This window comes from Anabrus simplex, chromosome 2, assembly GCF_040414725.1.
Source record: "Anabrus simplex isolate iqAnaSimp1 chromosome 2, ASM4041472v1, whole genome shotgun sequence".
NCBI classification, from domain to species: domain Eukaryota; kingdom Metazoa; phylum Arthropoda; class Insecta; order Orthoptera; family Tettigoniidae; genus Anabrus; species Anabrus simplex.
This window is the reverse complement of record NC_090266.1, coordinates 975,714,069-975,731,588: the sequence shown is the minus strand read 5'-3', so window position 1 is coordinate 975,731,588 and position 17,520 is coordinate 975,714,069. Positions and strand designations below refer to the sequence as shown.

Below are 17,520 nucleotides of genomic sequence, written 5' to 3'. Positions count from 1 at the left end.
GTCGAATCCTAAAACATGTTATTTTTAACTGTAATAATCGTATGGATTTTATAATTTATAAAGTGAAGTTTGGTAATGAGATGAGAAATGTTAGTATGGTACAGGTGAGTAGTAAATAATAATATATATACAAACAAGTTTGGAACAAAGTACTAGTGAGGTGCTTAGAGTTGTAAAAATATAACCTCGTGGATGTCAGTAGTCCTTGTACTAAAGAAACAATGTAAAATAACACATATAAACATATATACAAGTATGTACAAAGTCTGGAGAGTAAAGAGTGATACTCTTTTAATGTCGAGTCGGCTTGACACTGATCACTTAAGTGGAGAAATTAGGTATTTGGTGTATTAAAGCTGTGTTGGTCGGTTGCGTTGTTGATTGTTGGACGTGAAGTTATTTTTGAATTTCTGGTTGAGAAGAAGGTGGAAACTGCGCGTGGATATATTGATTCTCAGTTCTTAGCGGAAACCAAATTGGACCTGTTTAAATGGAGAAAGTCGGTAAAAACAAAAAATGGAGATAGGAAAAGGTTAACATAAAGTGAAAGGACGCTTACCTCGCGCTGCGGTGTGTGTAGTATAGCTGATGGTGTGTGATTGGTGGCGGGGAGAGAAGTGTGGGCAGAGAGGAGGGCAGGCGCGTGCGAGTTAGGAGGGGGTTAGGAAGAGTGGGGGTGGCTTGGGGTGAGGTGGGGGTGGGGAGCTTTTAAGGCGGGGCTGAAGGGTGCGGGAAAAAGGGTAATTGTCTCGGAAAAGTACCTTTGATTAGACTTAGGATTGAGTTTTGGTTGGCTGCATTATTGTTTCTGAGGAAAGTGATGAATAGATCGAAGAGTATGTTGGGTTTCTCTGAGATTTCATTGAGATTGTGACTGGCGTTGAAGTATTGGTCTAGGTGTATGTAGTAATTTTCCATTATGTTGAGTAAAGGGCCCTTGTTTGCTAATTCGAGGATGTCCATGTCGTGTTCGATATTGGTGAAATTATGGTTATAATCATGCATGTGTTGGCCGATGGCTGAAAACCTATTGTATTTTATTGCATTAGTGTGTTCATGGTATCTGGTATTGAAGTTTCTACCGGTTTGTCCGATGTAGGATTTTTCACAGGTGTTGCATTTGATCCTGTAAACTCCTGATTTAAAAAAACTGTTGGTCTTGTTGATGTGTGAAGTATTGTGTAAGACGTTCGTGTTCTTATTGTTGGTTTTGAAGGCTATTTTAACGCCTTGTTTCTTGAAGATATTGGTTAACTTGTAGATATCATTGTAGATATCATCCACGCGCAGTTTCCACCTTCTTCTCAACCAGAAATTCAAAAATAACTTCACGTCCAACAATCAACAACGCAACCGACCAACACAGCTTTAATACACCAAATACCTAATTTCTCCACTTAAGTGATCAGTGTCAAGCCGACTCGACATTAAAAGAGTATCACTCTTTACTCTCCAGACTTTGTACATACTTGTATATATGTTTATATGTGTTATTTTACATTGTTTCTTTAGTACGAGGACTACTGACATCCACGAGGTTATATTTTTACAACTCTAAGCACCTCACTAGTACTTTGTTCCAAACTTGTTTGTATATATATTATTATTTACTACTCACCTGTACCATACTAACATTTCTCATCTCATTACCAAACTTCACTTCATAAATTATAAAATCCATACGATTATTACAGTTAAAAATAACATGTTTTAGGATTCGACAAAAACTTATGTATGCTTTAATATGGCTGATGATGACCCCTAGGTGGGTCGAAACTGGTTCCATGTAATTTATAACATTGTAAATACATATTAGTACTGAATAGGTGGAAACCTTTACTGTGTTACTATTCATATGTTATTCTCAGTTCAGTACGGACCTGCAACACGAAATTCATAACCCTTGACAATTGAAGTCGGTCAAATAATGCTTTCAGGATGTGGCTATTCTTGATACTTTTCACTATGCTAATAACAATCAATCAATCAATCAATCAATACTGATCTGCATTTAGGGCAGTCGCCCAGGTGGCAGATTCCCTATCTGTTGTTTTCCTAGCCTTTTCTTAAATGTTTTCAAAGAAATTGGAAATTTATTGAACATCTCCCTTGGTAAGTTATTCCAATCGCTAACTCCCCTTCCTATAAATGAATATATGCCCCAATTTGTCCTCTTGAATTCCAACTTTATCTTCATATTGTGATCTACTTTTAAAGACGCCACTCAAACTTATTCGTCTACTAATATCATTCCACCATCTCTCCGCTGACAGCTCGGAACATACCATTTATTGCAAGTGACTAATCTCATCCTTTTCTTGTTACAGAATTACAACATGCTAAACTACTTAACAAAGTTTAACCACTATTGTCTATTTACATCCCTTTCAATCACACCTTTTAAATCTGCAATTTCAACGTATGGTCACCGACGTCAACAAGAGCTATTTATTCAACAGCACTCGCCGTGGTCACTTGACAGCAAGTATTTAAATCTTATGAAGGTCAATATTATGCTATTACAAGTACAATTATCAAATCGACAAGATTTTTGAAACTTCATAGACTCTTATCCTTATCACCAGACCTCATTACAATGAAATTTTCAAAATTAGTTCTTAAAATTGAAGTTGAACTCTTTCTAATACATTAGACATGCTACTTGTTTTAAATATTTTAGAACAACTCATTCTACTACAATTTTAATGTGTGTCTCCTATTAAACGCAAGTTATTAGGACATGTCACAAAAGATTCTGATTTATGATACTCTAGTAAATTAATTTTGAGATTATGAAATAATGGTTTAATAGTTCTTGAGTCATTGTTTTCAAAATTGACGAGATCTTTGAATCTTTATATACTCTTATCCTTAAAGGACAAAAAACTTTTCTACCAAATCTCATTACAAAGAAACTTTCAAATTTAGTTCTTAAGATTGAATTTCACCTATTTCAAAGATGTAAAACATGCTACTTGTTATAAGTATTTTAGAATAACTCATTCTACCACAATTTTATTGTATATCTCCTACGTAGCCCATGTTAATAAGGCATGAATCAAGGTTTATGTAATTTATGATATTCTAATAGAGTAGATTTAAGTTTGTGAAAAAATGTTTCAATAGTTCTGGAGTCATTGTTTACGAACATACCATTATTCAAGATTCAGATCTGGCTGATGATGCTCTATAAGGGAGTGAAACATGTCCCACAAATAACTTGTCAATTAATGAAGATATTTTAAATGTGACAACATTATAATGTATTGAACAGGTTGATTAGAATAAAAACTTTATTACAAATAACGTACCATTTAGTCGAGCAGCTCGTCTTCTTTCTCGCAGTTCTTCCCAGCCCAAACTTTGCGACATTTTTGTAAAGCTACTCTTTTGTCGGAAATCACCCAGAACAAATAGAGCTGCTTTTCTTTGGATTTTTTCCAGTTTTTGAATCAGGTAATCCTGGTGAGGGTCCCATACACTGGAACCATACTCTAGTTGGGGTCTTACCAGAGACTTATATGCCCTCTCCTGTACATCCTTACTAAGACCCCTAAACACCCTCATAACCATGTGCAGAGATCTGTACCCTTTATTTACAGTCCCATTTATGTGATTACCCCAATGAAGATCTTTCCTTATATTAACACCTAGATACTTACAATGATCCCCAAAAGGAACTTTCACCCCATCAACGCAGTAATTAAAACTGAGTGGACTTTTCCTATTTGTGAAATTCACAACCTGACTTTTAACGCCGTTTATCAGCATACCGTTGCCTGCTGTCCATCTCACAACATTATCGAGGTCACGTTGCAGTTGCTCACAATCTTGTAACTTGTTTATTACTCTATACAGAATAACATCATCTGCAAAAAGCCTTACCTCTGATTCCACTTTTTCACTCATATCATTTATATATATAAGAAAACATAAAGGTCCAACAATACTGCCCTATAAACTGCAATAACAGTTGCCATGAAAGTTTTCACGGTTTTACATTTTAAAATATCTTTGCATAAAAGATGCAAGAGGTGAGCAAGGCAACCAAGTGGTATGATTGACGGATATTTCTCCTGAACCAAGGCCAAAGCAGCTCTCATGTTGGAAGCGTTATCTCCAATTACTACGAGAAACTTCTCAGAACCATATCTTTCAATTACATTGATCATCAACTCAGCTAAGCATTGTGTCTGTTTTCCTTTGTTGCTACAAACTCCACAAAAAGTGGTTCTGGTTTTGAGATGACAAAGTTTACTATTGACTCGTTTGTGATATTACTCCAATCATCACATTGTAAGTGTAGGTGTTTTGAGTCATTTAGCTGGCTTGCGACTTCATTTTGCATTTCTGCACACTGAGCTTTGAGATATGAAGAAGTTAGACGATACCTGGATGGTGGTTTGTAAGATGGATGAAGTTTTTTCAAGAATTCTAACCACAGGGGATGTTCAACTATGGATACCGGAGCTCCGCTTATGAAGACTGCTTTCGCCAAACTTTGGTTGAGGCTTTTCTAAAAAAAAAAAAGATACTAGGCATGCTATATTGTTATTATAGCTTACAACAAAACAAGTGTTCTTGAGTAAACAATCCCTTTACTAGTTACTATTTACTTTCTGATATAAAAAGAGAAGCAAAAACAGCAAAATTAGGTGTCCCAAACGTGTATAGATCTTCAATACGGACAAAGAAGATGAAATTTATAACCTGCAGTGTATAGACATGTACGAAAATCCTATAAGGAAGTTATTGTCCTCGAGCCTTTATCGCTGAACCCTCCAGCGATAAACCGCTACAACGTCATGTAGCACTCGCAGAAGCAACTGCCTCCACAGGCAGTTAGCATTGTTTGCGACACCTAATTTTGCTGTTTTTGCTTATATTTTCATTACAGAAAGTAAATATAAAAGTATGAAAAAATCGAAGGTGATACAGTAATTGTAAACAATTACCCAAATTTGTTACTTAGGCAAATTGATTATGTTCAAGAAGATACCGCAGTTAAATGGGTACCGGTCACCGGACCTAATGTTTATATTCTAACTGAACTGCAGTATATAGTATAAAAATACATACATACATACATATATTATCATTATAGACTGTTATGCCTTTCAGCGTTCAGTCTGCAAGCCTCTGAGAATTTACTAAACGTCGCCACAATCCTCGATTTGCAACTAGTGTTGTGGCCTCATTTAGTTCTATACCTCTTATCTTTAAATCGTTAGAAACAGAGTCTAACCATCGTCGTCTTGGTCTCCCTCTACTTCTCTTACCCTCCATAACAGAGTCCATTATTCTCCTAGGTAACCTATCCTCCTCGATTCGCCTCACATGACCCCACCACCGAAGCCAGTTTATGCGTACAGCTTCATCCATCGAGTTCATTCCTAAATTAGCCTTTATCTCCTCATTCCGAGTTCCCTCCTGCCATTGTTCCGACCTGTTTTTACCAGCAATCATTCTTGCTACTTTCATGTCTGTTACTTCTAACTTATGAATAAGATATCCTGAGTCCACCCAGCTTTCGCTCCCATAAAGCAAAGTTGGTCTGAAAACAGACCGATGTAAAGATAGTTTCGTCTGGAAGCTGACTTCCTTCTTACAGACTACTGCTGATCGCAACTGCGAGCTAACTGCATTAGCTTTACGACACCTTGATTCAATCTCACTTACTATATTACCATCCTGGGAAAACACACAACCTAAATACTTGAAATTATCGACCTGTTCTAAATTTGTATCACCAATCTGACATTCAATTCTGTTGGATTTCTTACCTACTGACATCAATTTAGTCTTCGAGAGGCTAATTTTCATACCATACTCATTGCACCTATTTCCAAGTTCCAAGATGTTCGACTGCAGGCTTTCGGCACAGTCTGCCATTAAGACCAAGTCGTCAGCATAGGCCAGGCTGCTTACTACATTTCCACCTAACTGAATCCCTCCCTGCCATTTTATACCTTTCAGCATATGATCCATGTAAACTATAAACAGCAAAGGTGAAAGATTACAGCCTTGTCGAACTCCTGTAAGTACCCTGAACCAAGAACTCATTCTACCATCAATTCTCACTGAAGCCCAATTGTCAACATAAATGCCTTTGATTGATTTTAATAATCTACCTTTAATTCCATAGTCCCCCAGTATAGCGAACATCTTTTCCCTCGGTACCCTGTCATGTGCTTTCTCTAGATCTACGAAACATAAACGCAACTGCCTATTCCTCTCGTAGCATTTTTCAATTACCTGGCGCATACTGAAAATCTGATCCTGACAGCCTCTCTGTGGTCTGAAACCACACTGGTTTTCATCCAACTTCCTCTCAATGACTGATCGCACCCTCAATTCCAAGATGCCTGTGAATACTTTGCCTGGTATACTAATCAGTGAGATACCTCGATAGTTGTTGCAATCCTTCCTGTTCCTTTGCTTATAGGTAGGTGCAATTACTGCTTTTGTCCAATCTGAAGGTACCTTACCAACACTCCACGCTAATTTGACTACTCTATGAAGCCATTTCATCCCTGCCTTCCCACTATACTTCACCATTTCCGGTCTAATTTCATCTATTCCTGCTGCCTTATGACAATGGAGTTTATTTACTATCCTTTCCACTTCCTCAAGCATAATTTCACCAACATCATTTTCCTCCTCCCCATGAGCTTGACTGTTTGCAACACCACCATGATGATTTCCTTTTACATTGAGAAGATGTTCAAAATATTCCCTCCACCTCTCCAGTGATTCCCTGGGATCTGTTATGAGTTCACCTGAATTACTCAAAACACTGTTCATTTCCTTTTTCCCTCCCTTCCTAAGATTCTTTATTACTGTCCAGAAAGGTTTCCCTGCTGCTTGACCTAGCCTCTCCAGGTTATTACTAAAATCTCCCCATGACTTCTTTTTGGATTCAACAACTATTTGTTTCGCTCTGTTTCTTTCATCTACATACAAATCCCGGTCTGCCTCGGCCCTTGTTTGGAGCCATTTCTGATAAGCCTTCTTTTTACGTTTACAGGCTGCTCTCACTTTATCATTCCACCAAGATGTTCACCTTTTCCCATCTTTACACACAGTTGTTCCTAGGCATTCCCTTGCTGTTTCTACTACAGCATCCCTGTATGCCACCCATTTACTTTCTATATCCTGAACCTGCTTACTGTCTACTGTTCGAAACTTCTCACTAATCATATCCATGTACTTCTGTCTAATTTCCTCGTTCTGGAGATTTTCTACCCGTATTCGTTTGCAGACAGATTTCACTTTCTCTACCCTAGGCCTAGAGATACTTAGTTCACTACAGATCAGATAATGGTCTGTATCATCAAAAAATCCCCGAAAAACTCGTACATTTCTAAAAGATTTCCTGAATTCAAAGTCTGTTAAGATATAGTCTATTATGGATCTGGTACCCCTAGCCTCCCATGTGTAGCGGTGAATAGCCTTATGCTTGAAGAATCTATTCGTAACAGCTAAACCCATACTAGCACAGAAGTCCAGCAAACGCTTCCCATTCCCATTAGCTTCCATATCTTCCCCACATTTACCAATCACCCTTTCGTATCCTTCAGTTCTATTCCCAACTCTCGCATTGAAATCGCCCATTAGCACTATTCTATCCTTGCTGTTGACCCTGACCACAATGTCACTCAATGCTTCATAAAACTTGTCAACTTCATCCTCATCTGCACCCTCACATGGTGAATACACGGACACAATTCTTGTCCTAATTCCTCCCACTGACAAATCTACCCACATCATTCGCTCACTTACGTGCCTAACAGAAACTATGTTGCGTGCAATGGTATTCCTGATAAAGAGCCCTACCCCAGACTCTGCCCTTCCCTTTCTAACACCCGTCAAGTACACTTTATAATCTCCTATCTCTTCCTCCTTATCTCCCCTTACCCGAATATCACTTACTCCTAGCACATCCAGATGCATCCTCTTTGCTGACTCAGCAAGTTCTACCTTCTTTCTTCCATAAGCCCCATTAATATTGATAGCTCCCCATTGAATTCCATTTCGTTCGCCAAGTTGTTTCCAAGGAGTCCCTCGCCTGTCAAATGGGAGTGGGACTCCATTACTCCCATAGGTCCGAGGCTTGCTTTAAGTGTTCTGAGCTCGGTAAATTCATGAAGCAGGATGCTGCCCTACTTGCACATAGTCCAAGTGAGGATCTCTCCTCTAACGGGTTATGGACCACCGGTGAATTGTGTAGTCCTAGCCGCCTGAGCACAAGGAGGGCCACGACTCAGAATATGTCCGAGATGCCCACTCCCATTCCATAGCAACTGGTATCCCGACTCTCAGGACCACTTACTAGGCCACTCAGCCGTTGCCCATGGTTCACGAACTAGGACGTGACTACAGTAACCCACAAACATGAACCAAAAAAAAATATTTTACTTACATTTAATTGACTGTCAATGTGGTCCACAAAGGTCAATAAGTCTCCTCCGCTGGCGCTTGATGATGGTTGAGGTCGACTAAAGGTGGAATGGTCACTTCTTCCAGATAGGCTACTCTCGTTGCCCGGGGATGTTAAATTAAAAATTTGTCTGCTACTTGAACTCGGCCCTGGATTTGATTCTTCTGGTTCCAATTCCTCTTGCTGTTGAAGATATTCAGGTGTTTTCTTTGTGCTGTATTTGTGAATAGAATGGCCTACTTTTGTATTTACAGTGTTTGGCTGAACAAGAATTTTTGTCATTTCTTCAGGATATTTAAACCATTTTCTGATATGATTGGTCATTTTATTAACATTAGCATGTTTGTATACAGCATTACAATACTTGCAGACAACACCGCCTTTGTTATTGTCTTTAAATAACTGCCAAGCTGGACTCTTTTTTTGCCCATTTTTCTCACATTAATAGTTCACAAAAATGATGTTATCAAGTGTTTTGACATAAAACATCAACTTAAGGTAAAGATCTCTTCATACAAGTTCAGATAAAAGACTGAAATGAAAATCTGTTGCCACTATAAGCTAACAATTCCACTGCACTGAAAAAGTTAGGTTAAGTACAGTAGGCATCAAACAAAGAATAGAAAATGGGAGGGAAGTACAGTGTCAGTTTGAATTCTGAGTAGGATGAGCTGAGCAGTGTTGCCAACCCACATGTTTGCTGGCCTACATTTTCACCCATTATAGAGCCCACATACTACAAACTCTTCCTACCATGCATTTATATTATTTAGAGTACGGTATGATTTTAAATATTAATTTTTTTTTTCAATTTAAAATTGAATGAAAAAACTTAAAGCACTTTTACTAAGCATTTTGTTTTTTTAATTGTCCTTTCTATTAAATTTTTTTTTTTTACCTTTTGAGTTTTGGCATACACATACGGTATTTCAGTTAATATGCATATAGCCTACTCTTACTACAAAAGTAGCTTTTCCCTCCCACATCTTTGTTGCTCGTTTCCAGTACCGTAATAAAACTCAACCTTCTCAATATCTTGGTATTTATTAAAAATTTAAAACACAAAACAACCATTAGGTTTTATCCAATATTTTACTTTAGTTTAAGGAAAAAACACACTTTAAGAGGTAAGAAAGACAAGGTTACAGTGCCAAAACATATAAATACCCAAAAGTACCCAGACGTCCATTTTCTTTTTTTGTAGTTTTGAAGGATCAATATTGTTCCTGATTTCAATTTAAGGCATCAGATACCTGTGTTTCAATCCTTGTTTGTCCAACACTTCATCAACACATCAAAAAATGTTGTACAAAGCTCAAAAACTGAAAAAACCCTCATTTTGGGTATTTAAATGACCACTGGGTATATACCCGCGTAAATACCCAATTTATGTTAACCTTCGCACTGGGTATTTACCCAACGCTCATTGCTAAATGGACCTCATGGAAAGGAGGAAATTAATGATACTGGGGCTGAGTGAAACCAAATGGAGAGAGAAAGAAATGAAGAAATTAAGAAAACAGTAGGCCTATACCCTGTATTGGCATGGAAATGACAAAGAGATGAGGAACGATGTTGGTTTCATCATGAGTAAAGATCTAGAAGGAGTTGCTGACATTTAATGTGTTAGTGAGAGAATAATAAAGGTGACTGTGCATTTAGGGAAAGAAAAACTAACTTTGGTACAGGTGTATGCACCTCAAACTGGATGTTGTCAAGAGGATAAGAACCAGTTTCTTGATAATTTGGAAAAAAGTTATTAGTAAAGAGAGAGTAATCATTGTAAGAGATCTGAATGCACAGATTGGGACAGATAGAGCAGGATATGAGAACATAATGGGACCTCATGGATATGGCGGAAGAAATATAGGTGAACATCTCCTTGTCTTCTGTATGAGGAATGGGTTGGTGGTGAAAAATAGTTGGTTCAAGAAGAGACAGAGCCATAAGTTAACATGATACAGTTGGGATGGACTACAAAATACTGTAATTGATTATATCATCTCAGATGAAGAAAGAAGAAGAATGGTAACAGATGTCAGAGTAATACCCACCGAGAGTCTTGACAGTGACCACTGTCTAGTAGCGGACCTGAGAAACTTCTATGTTCAAAAAACACAAAACAGGAAAATGCCATAAATCAAAGTATGGGAACTCCAGAAAACAGATAACAGAACCGAGTATCAGACGGATAAAAACCCTGTTACCAAGAGATGAAAGGAAAAATAGAGAGGCAGAATGGACCAGACTAAGGGACACATTGGTTAAGGAAGCAACTGAAGTTTGTGGAAAGACAAGTATGAAAACAAGGGAGAAGGAAACACCTTGGTGGATTGAAAGAGTGAGAGCAGCAATTAAGGAAAGAAATCTCTTGCGGAAAGAAAGGGATCGGGAGAAAGATAAACCGGATGTCACTAGAGACGAGGCAAAGATCAGAAACCTCAAAAAATTATACTGAAACAAGAAACTGGACATTAAAAGAACAGTTACAGAAGAAAAGATCAAGGCATGGAATATATTCACTCAGAAACTGGAGTAAGACAGCAGAGGCAATAAGAAACTACTGTATAGTGTTATCAGAGGTAAAAGAAAGCCAATGAATACAATAAAGGCACTTGAAGATGAAAATGGAAATCTGGTTAGGACAGAAAGTGACATGAGAGAAATCCTGAAGAACCATTTCGACCACCTACAGAATAGACCAGTTCAAGAACAAAATACAGAACCAGAAATCCAAGCCTACAGTGACGAGCCTCCCATCACAAGAACAGAAACTGAGACAACCTTAAAATCTATGCCTAAAGGAAAATCTTCAGGTGCAGATGACGTGAATGCGGGCATGATAAAAGCAGCAGGCATCCAGGGTATACAGTGGCTGCACAGAGTACTAAATGCCGTATGGACAGACAACAAAGTACGGGACAGACAACAAAATACCTGCAGATTGGAGCAAGGGCATTATAATTCCCCTGTTTAAGAAAGACAGCAGACAGAAACCCACCAACTATCGAGGAATAACACTGCTGTCTCATGGGCTAAAAATTCTACAGAAGATCATAGAAAGGAGATTGAAAACCATCATTGAATCACAGTTAGAGGGGGAGCAATATGGATTCAGAAGTAACAGATCAACAATGGATCTAATTTTTTGCACCCGCATGCTGATGGAAAAGTATTGGGAGAAAGGCAAGAACCTGGTCATTGTATTCCTGGATATAGAAGAGGCCTATGATAGTGTTATAAGAGATAAGATCTGAGAGTGCCTGAGGAAGAGAAATGTGCCTGAAGGAGTGGTAAGGAAAATTCAGTACAAAGACTGTATTAGCTGTGTACAAATTGGGGAAGGTTGATCATCATGGTTTGAGACCAAGATTGGAGTTCAGCAAGGAAGTGCACTGTCCCCACTACTGTTCATCACTGTTATGGACAATATAATGAAGAACGTCAAGGAAAAGTTAGGTGAACTGCATGCAGTGGCCTTTGCTGATTGTATCATGATTTGGGGTGAAACAGAAGAGGAAGTACAGACCAGACTCAACGTATGGAAATCCCAGTTCCAGGAATATAACCTCAACATCAGTCAGACCAAGACAGTGGTAATGGCAGTCAACAGAGAAGGGCATCCAGCAAGTGTAAAACTAGGAGACCACTAGCTAGAGTGTGTGGATAGTTTCCTTACCTTGGAAATGTAATCTCCAGTGATAATTTGGTCAGAAAGGAAATCACAAACAGATTCCAAAGGGATCAGAATTCTACCAACAAATAAGAACACTTTTATGGGATGACATGATTCCAAAACTGGCAAAACTGATGATGTTTAACAGCTATTTCATACCAATATTGACCTATGGTATTGAAGCATGCACCCTCACAAAAAGAGATTCATCAAGACTGCAAGCATCAGATGTGAAATTTTTTAGATCCACCATCTAGATGACCAAGATGGACGAGTTAAGAAATGTGGAGGTGAGGAAAGAAGCCAGAATAAAGACATCCCTATTAAACAGAATCGGCACATCCAGACTACGGTGGTACGGGCTTGTGATGAGGATGGAGCCTACAAGAACAGCCAGAATAAATTTGGAAAGACATGAGGAGGGGAAAAGACCTGCAGAAAGACCTAAAACCCGATTGATGGACATGATCAAGGTTTATCTAGTTGCCAGAGGATGGACAGTGGAAGATGTTCTCCATGACAAGTTGTATATGGACGGGAAGAAGTGGAAGAGGCTCATTAACAGTACCCGGGAAACTGGAACTGTACAATGATGATGATGATGATGATGATGATTAACATTCTAATAAAAGATTAAGTACATCTGGTGTAAAGTAAAATGAAATAAACCAAAATAGGTTATCTACTTGCATTTACAGTTGTTCAGCTGCTGTATTAATTAATCCAAATATGCTTCTCATATAACGGTGATGGTGGTAATGTTATATTTTTTGTTGTCATCAAGAAACCTCAGTCCCTTTCTTTCCCAGTCAGTTTGGCTGAGCCAGCCAATGCACACAGCTGTGGATATTGATTGGTTTCAGAGAAATTAGGTTAAGCAGACAACCTTCAGTCAGAAAATGGAGTTGGTTCTTTTATTAATGATTTTTTTAAAACTGTATTGTACATTGTTAAAAATGCTATGATACTTCAAATCTCTGTCAGTACAAGATTTCTAAAAACTCCTCACTCTCATCTGTGTGTTTTGTTAATAGCATTATATGACCTGTTATTTTATTGCATATTATGCCTTGCTTTTACCATTGTGATGGTTATGCAAAAACATTTTAATTGTATGTTGTCATTTTTTACATATGATTTTGTTCATTTTTCCTTAATGATTGTTACTAGGCATCCATATCCTCCATTCAACATCCACTACAGATATCGTTTTCATGCTCCCCACCATGATACATATGAAGTCTCATGGGTATCATTTACTACAGAAAAGCTTGAAAATTTTAATTGGAATTACGTCGACCATTATATCTGCACTAGGGGTGACGTGGATTTTGCTCTTGCTGAAGTGAGTATAATCTCAAATGTGAAATTTATTGATCAGAATAATTTTTCTTTTGAATTACGTTACAGAATTTTGTCTTCAATTTTGCAGGCTCAAAAGTATTGGCGATTCAGAGTTTACTTATTGCCAATAAATCATCAAGCTACAAAAAGAATTCTTGAGGGTTCTGAGCATTGTGATATTTATCAGCCTGCAACTCCTGAAGAACAGAGTCATTCTGTAGATGGGTTTCTTCGATTCATCGAAACATGGGTAAACAGAATCCGTCGTCCAAACACTCAGCAAAAAAATAGAGTGAGTAATCCTACAGTTTTAATGCTGTTGCATTTTTGAAAGCTTGCAATAAATCATTTTCTAAGATCTTTGATATTTTCCCTCAGGTATAAATTTAACAATCATGAATGTAATTGATATAAGGAGACCTTTCTAGATAGCCTGTGGATAAATATTTTGGACCTTCCTCATCACTTGAAGAACATGTTCAGAAAATTATATTGTGTTAAATGTATTCCAGTTTTGTTTTTTCTGAAAAATGCCAACAAGAAAATGGATAAACTGATGTTTGTTGTTTTAGTCCAGTTTCTTTGACAGCTAGTCTTTTTTATTTATTATCTGTATCATACCTGGCTTGGTTCTAAGTATACTGTCATGACTAGCTGTTGAGATTTTTCTTTGTTAAGAATTGCCTCCATTTTGTAGGCAAAACAAGTCTAATTTTCTGGTGAATATGTGATCCTAAATTGTGTTCTGAGTCAGGCCGTGGATGTTCATATAATCTCCAGTCTTGCAAGTTACTAGAAACATGAAATTAAAAGTTGATATTCATTATTATATATTGAACTTGCGATAAATCATTTTCTAAGATCTGTTTTACTTCCTTGGCAAATCTGTGTTTTGATTTGACGCCTTGTAGGCTGCTTGTATGTCAGTTTTGATGTTCCATTTTGCTCTGCTAGGTAGTAGAGAAATTGGAACACTACTGGTCAACTATTACTGAACCAAACTAAACCCCATGGCGCAACAGCCCCAAGGGACCATGGCCTACCAAGCGACTGCTGCCCAGCCCGAAGGCCTGCAGATTACGAGATGTTGTGTGGTCAGCACAACGAATCCTCTCGGACGTTATTCTTGGCTTTCTAGACCGGGGCCACTATCTCACCGTCAGATAGCTCCTCAATTGTAATCACATAGTAGGCTGAGTGGACCTCAAACCAGCCTTCAGATCCAGGTAAAAATCCCTGACCTAGCCAGGAATTGAACCCGGGGCCTTCGGGTAAGAGGCAGACACGCTACCCCTAAAACACGGAGCCGGCAACTATTGCTGAGTTTCCTTTAATTTTCTTGAGCGAACACTAAATGTGTCCTCAGAGATTTTTTTAGATGCCAACCTCATATGATCAATAAAAATATTGGTTGGTTTGAGGGAGCTAAGGTCAAGCAGACAACCTTCAGTCAGAAAATAGCGTTGTTTCTTTTATTAATGTTTCTTTACTATAAAGGTTGATTCTAAGATGCGTTTACGAACTTTGGGGCGGATTCCTTACATAGAAACAAGAAAGAAAAAAGGTCATATAAACATATGTCCCAAAATCCCTTGTTTCGGTTTTGCATTATTTATTTATTTATTTATTTATTTATTTATTTATTTACAAAAGTTTACATTGTCCATGTTTCACTTCCATACAATGCCACACTCCAGATGAAAGTCTCGAGAAACATCTTTCTAATTCCTATATCAATGTTTGAGGTGTGCAAATTTATTTTCTTAAGAAAGCTCTTCCTTAGTCTGGATTTTATGTCCTCCTTACTTCTGCCATCGTTAGTTATTTTACTACCCAAGTAACAGTATTCATATACTTCCTTTGAGACTTAATTTCCTAATCTAATATTACCTACATCACCTGCATTTATTCGACTGCACTCCACTACTTTTGTTTTGGATTTATTTATTTTCATCTTATACTCCTTACCCAAGACTTCTTCCATACCATTCAGCAACTTCTTGAGATCTTCTGCAGTCTCAGATAAAACAACAATATCATTGGCAAATCCCAAGGTTTTGATTTCCTCTCCTTGGATTATGATTCCCTTTCCATATTCCTCTTTGATTTTCTTTACTGCCTGTTCTATGTAAACATTGAAAAGGAGGGGGGGGGGGGGGCAAACTGCAGCCTTGCCTCACTCCTTTCTGGACTGCTGCTTCTTTTTCTAAGCCATTGATTCTTATCACTGCAGACTGATTTGTGTACAGACTGTAGATAATTCTTCCTTCTTGGTGTCTGATCCCAATCACCTTCAAAATCTCAAATAGCTTGGTCCAATCAACATTATTGAATGTCTTTTCTAGATCTATGAACCCCATGAACGTGGGCTTACCCTTCTTAATTCGATCCTCTAAGATCAGATGTAAAGTCAGGATTGCTTCACATGTTCCTACATTTCTTCTGAAGCCAAAGTGATCTTCTCCCAACTCAGCTTCAACTTGTCTTTCCATTCTTCTGTACATAATATGTGTTAACATTTTGCAGGCATGAGGCATGAGATACTAAACTAATGGTGCAGTAGTTTTCACATTTGTCAGCACTGGCTTTCTTGGAAATAGGTTAACAACGTTCTATCGAACCCCCTGTGGGTGGGGGATGCAAATGAAGAATTCACCCACGGTATCCCCTGCCTGTTGTAAGAGACGACTAAAAGGGGCAACCAAGAGATGATCAAATTAGAACCCTGAAACTACTTGTGATTAGTACCATCATGCGGGGAACACCATGGGTCGCTTTTACTTGCACGTAGTACCACTATGTTGGGTACCAAATAGGTTTGTGATTAGTGCCCTTATGTGATGAACACCATAGGTTTGCGTTGCCTGTAAATGGCGCCGCAATGTGCGAAACAGCGTAGGTCTGTAATACATGTGTGAATTTCATTACCTGTGAGTAGTACCATAATGTGTGGAATACCGCGAGTCTACACTACTCTCGATTAGTACTGCAACATGACAAATACCATAGTTCTACTTTCCTAGCGATAAGTACCATTGTGAGGGGCTGCTGACTTGGATTTTGGACCCCTTTAGACTACAAGTATCATCAATTCAGCATTGTGCTATAGAAGCAGTCCCTTGGTCAGTAATACTGTTGTTTTACGTCAGTTTCTGTGAATTTGAGGCATTGCGGGTCGGATTTCCTCACGTTTTGAATTCTGGTCAGTGGAGGATTTTAGACTTCTAATTTGTCATTACATTTCATCTCATTTCATACCATTAGGGGGTGATCACCTAGATGTTAGGCCCCTTTAACCCTCAACTACTGATGTGAGGTCTGTGGGACTGCGCTGCTCCTATTACGCCACCCCTCGCTTGCACGAGTGGCCTTGAAAACCTGTATCTCTGTCTAGCTTCTTAACTTTCAGTCCATGCGGTGCTGGCGCTGTGTTCGGAGCTGCCAGTGTTGTCTGGAGTTGATTATTGAACTAGCATGGTCCCTAGGACCTCTCGTTATTAGTTGTGTGATTATATGTGATTGTGGTGCTTTATTTATTTGTTTATCGTATGGCAAGTATACAAAAGAGGAAAAAATGTACAATATATACAAGGACAAGAATGTTGGTAGTGTTCACATTTACAAATCAATGCCCAGTTGCTGTAGCCATTCTAAGAAGGGAGGTTTAGTACTGGTGACATCTCGGGCTGGTCCATCATACTTCCTCATAGGGCATTCCGCAATAATGTGCTTCACTGACTGGAAAGGGGCTCCACAGTCACAGGCAGGGGATTCTCGAAGTCCCCACTTATGTAGCATGGCATTATATCTAGTGTGGCCTGTTTTTAAATGGTTGAGTTTAGACAATTGTTGTCTCTTCAGGTGAAATCCTGGGAGTCCAGTTGTGAGGTCATGGATGACTTGGTGTTTCACACGTGCAGAGCTCCAGCTTTGATGCCATTTTTCCTGGATATTGAAGCCAGTTATGTCATGCCATATTGGATTCCTTGACTTTGGATGAGAAAGGAGTAGGTCAGTAAGGACCTCATGGATTGGGAGATTCTGTGGATGATCAAGATGG

General features: G+C 38.5%; 1 protein-coding gene across 3 annotated transcripts in view; it reads left to right on the top strand.

The window, feature by feature from the left end:
- Iml1 (GATOR complex protein Iml1) overlaps positions 1-17,520 on the top strand; it is a 724,094-nt gene that overhangs the window by 517,804 nt on the left and 188,770 nt on the right. For all 3 annotated transcript variants that reach the window (XM_067141784.2, XM_067141783.2, XM_067141785.2), the window contains 2 exons: positions 13,287-13,461; positions 13,549-13,752. In XM_067141784.2, coding sequence (XP_066997885.1) covers positions 13,287-13,461; positions 13,549-13,752 — 379 coding nt within the window. The remainder of the gene's footprint in view (positions 1-13,286; positions 13,462-13,548; positions 13,753-17,520) is intronic.